The sequence below is a fragment of the Apteryx mantelli genome, chromosome 11 (genome assembly GCF_036417845.1).
Source record: "Apteryx mantelli isolate bAptMan1 chromosome 11, bAptMan1.hap1, whole genome shotgun sequence".
Taxonomy (NCBI): Eukaryota; Metazoa; Chordata; class Aves; order Apterygiformes; family Apterygidae; genus Apteryx; species Apteryx mantelli.
This window is the reverse complement of record NC_089988.1, coordinates 14,024,177-14,026,096: the sequence shown is the minus strand read 5'-3', so window position 1 is coordinate 14,026,096 and position 1,920 is coordinate 14,024,177. Positions and strand designations below refer to the sequence as shown.

The following is a 1,920-nucleotide window of genomic DNA, read 5'->3' as shown; positions in this document are numbered from 1 at the left end:
CCTGTTCCCATGTACCTACTGCTGTAGGTCAGGGCTGACTCCTCTGGAGCCCACAGGCAGAGGCCCTTGCTCCTGACGGCAAACCCAGCCAGCACAAACCAGAGCTCAAGGAATGGAGCCCAATACTGCTGATATGGGGAGAGGTAACATGTATGTGTTTGGGAGGGTTTTATGAGAAGGTTTTGCTCAGAGAAGTCTGTCCTAATTTGTCTCTATCTGTTCTTCTTTGCACAGTCCCCCATGCCTGAAGATAGCAAAATGTCCAACAGCAGCTCCTACAACGAGTTCCTCCTCCGGGCACTTGCGGACACACGGGAGCTGCAGCTCCTGCACTTCTCGCTCTTCCTGGGCATCTACCTGGCTGCCCTCCTGGGCAACGGCCTCATCATCACAGCCGTAGTCTGCGACCACCACCTCCACACCCCCATGTACTTCTTCCTCCTCAACCTCTCCCTCCTCGAACTTGGCTCCGTCTCTACCACTGTCCCCAAATCCATGGCCAATTCTCTGTGGGACACCAGGGCCATTTCCTACTCAGGATGTGCTGCCCAGCTATTTTTCTTCTTTTTCTTCATTTCAGCAGAGTATTCTGTTCTCACTCTCATGGCCTATGACCGCTACGTTGCCATCTGCAAACCCCTGCACTATGGGAACATCATGGGCACCAGAGCTTGTGTTAGAATGGCAGCAGCTGCCTGGGTGAGTGGTTTTCTCTATTCTGCGCTCCACACTGCTAACACATTTTCAATGCCACTCTGCCAAGGCAACACAGTGGACCAGTTCTTCTGTGAAATCCCTCAGATCCTCAAGCTCTCCTGCTCAGACTCCTACCTCAGGGAAGCTGGGCTTATTGTGGTTAGTCTTTGTTTAGTCTTTGGGTGTTTCGTTTTCATTGTGCTGTCCTACGTGCAGATCTTCACTGCTGTGCTGAGGATCCCCTCTGACCAGGGTCGTCACAAAGCCTTTTCCACGTGCCTCCCTCACCTGGCCGTGGTCTCCCTCTTTGTCAGCACTATCATCTTTGCCTACCTGAAGCCCCCCTCCATCTCTTCCCCAGCTCTGGATTTGGTGGTGGCTGTTCTGTATTCGGTGGTGCCTCCAACAGTGAACCCTCTCATCTACAGCATGAGGAACAAGGAGCTAAAGGATGCCCTGAGGAAAGTGGCTTCATGGATATTTTTCAGCACTGGCAACATTGCCATTGTTCTCCACAAATGAGTTCCCCCGAGTCCCGTACCAGGACTGAGTTTTTTTGTTCACTTTATTTTTATTATTACAATTGTTACTATTGTTAGTAGTACTTGTTATCATGTTGCTACAGAAATGCTTGCATTCATTCCACCTTCACTGAGACTGATCTGTCTCACCTGGTACCTATTTAAGATTCTATCCAACACTGGGTCAGAGCTGACTCCATCGTAGTATCTGTTTAATAAAGTAGGTTCTTGCAGGTGCAGTGCCTGAAGGCTGGGCTCTTCTTCCAAAGCTGCTGTCCCTCACACCCTGTCCCCAGTACATTTCCTTCAGACAATCTCCCCCACCCTGCATGCTGACTGTTACCCCAAAAGTTACCCCCAGACAAGGCTCCATGCTTAGCTGGAGGACTGGATGTCCAGCTGTGAGCCCTGGGAGGATGAGCCTTCTGCTGGGTCCTCTGCAGGGCTGGCAGGGAGCATGCAGGGTCCTGGGGCCATCTCCTGGACCTGTAGACCATCCTCCTCCCATGGGGGCCCTCAAGCAGGGTGCCTCAGGGCAAAGATGTAGCCTAGATTGTTGTTGTATGAACAGAGAGGAGAAACTGTCCCAGGAAACTCCTCACATATACAGCTCCTTGTATCAGTCATTTCTACCACTGGCCATTCCCCATGGTCCTGGTGAGGGGTGATCTTTGAACGTGATCAGCTCTGTCTGCCTGCTGGC

General features: G+C 51.6%; 1 protein-coding gene across 1 annotated transcript; it reads left to right on the top strand.

Annotated features, from left to right (window-relative positions):
• Window positions 1-345: 345 nt before the first annotated feature.
• Window positions 346-1,218, top strand: LOC136992982 (olfactory receptor 14C36-like; the record flags this gene model as incomplete). Its single annotated transcript, XM_067302999.1, has 1 exon — window positions 346-1,218. A coding segment is annotated over one exon (873 nt), but the record flags the coding sequence as incomplete, so codon positions are not given.
• Between the last annotated feature and the right edge of the window lie 702 nt (window positions 1,219-1,920).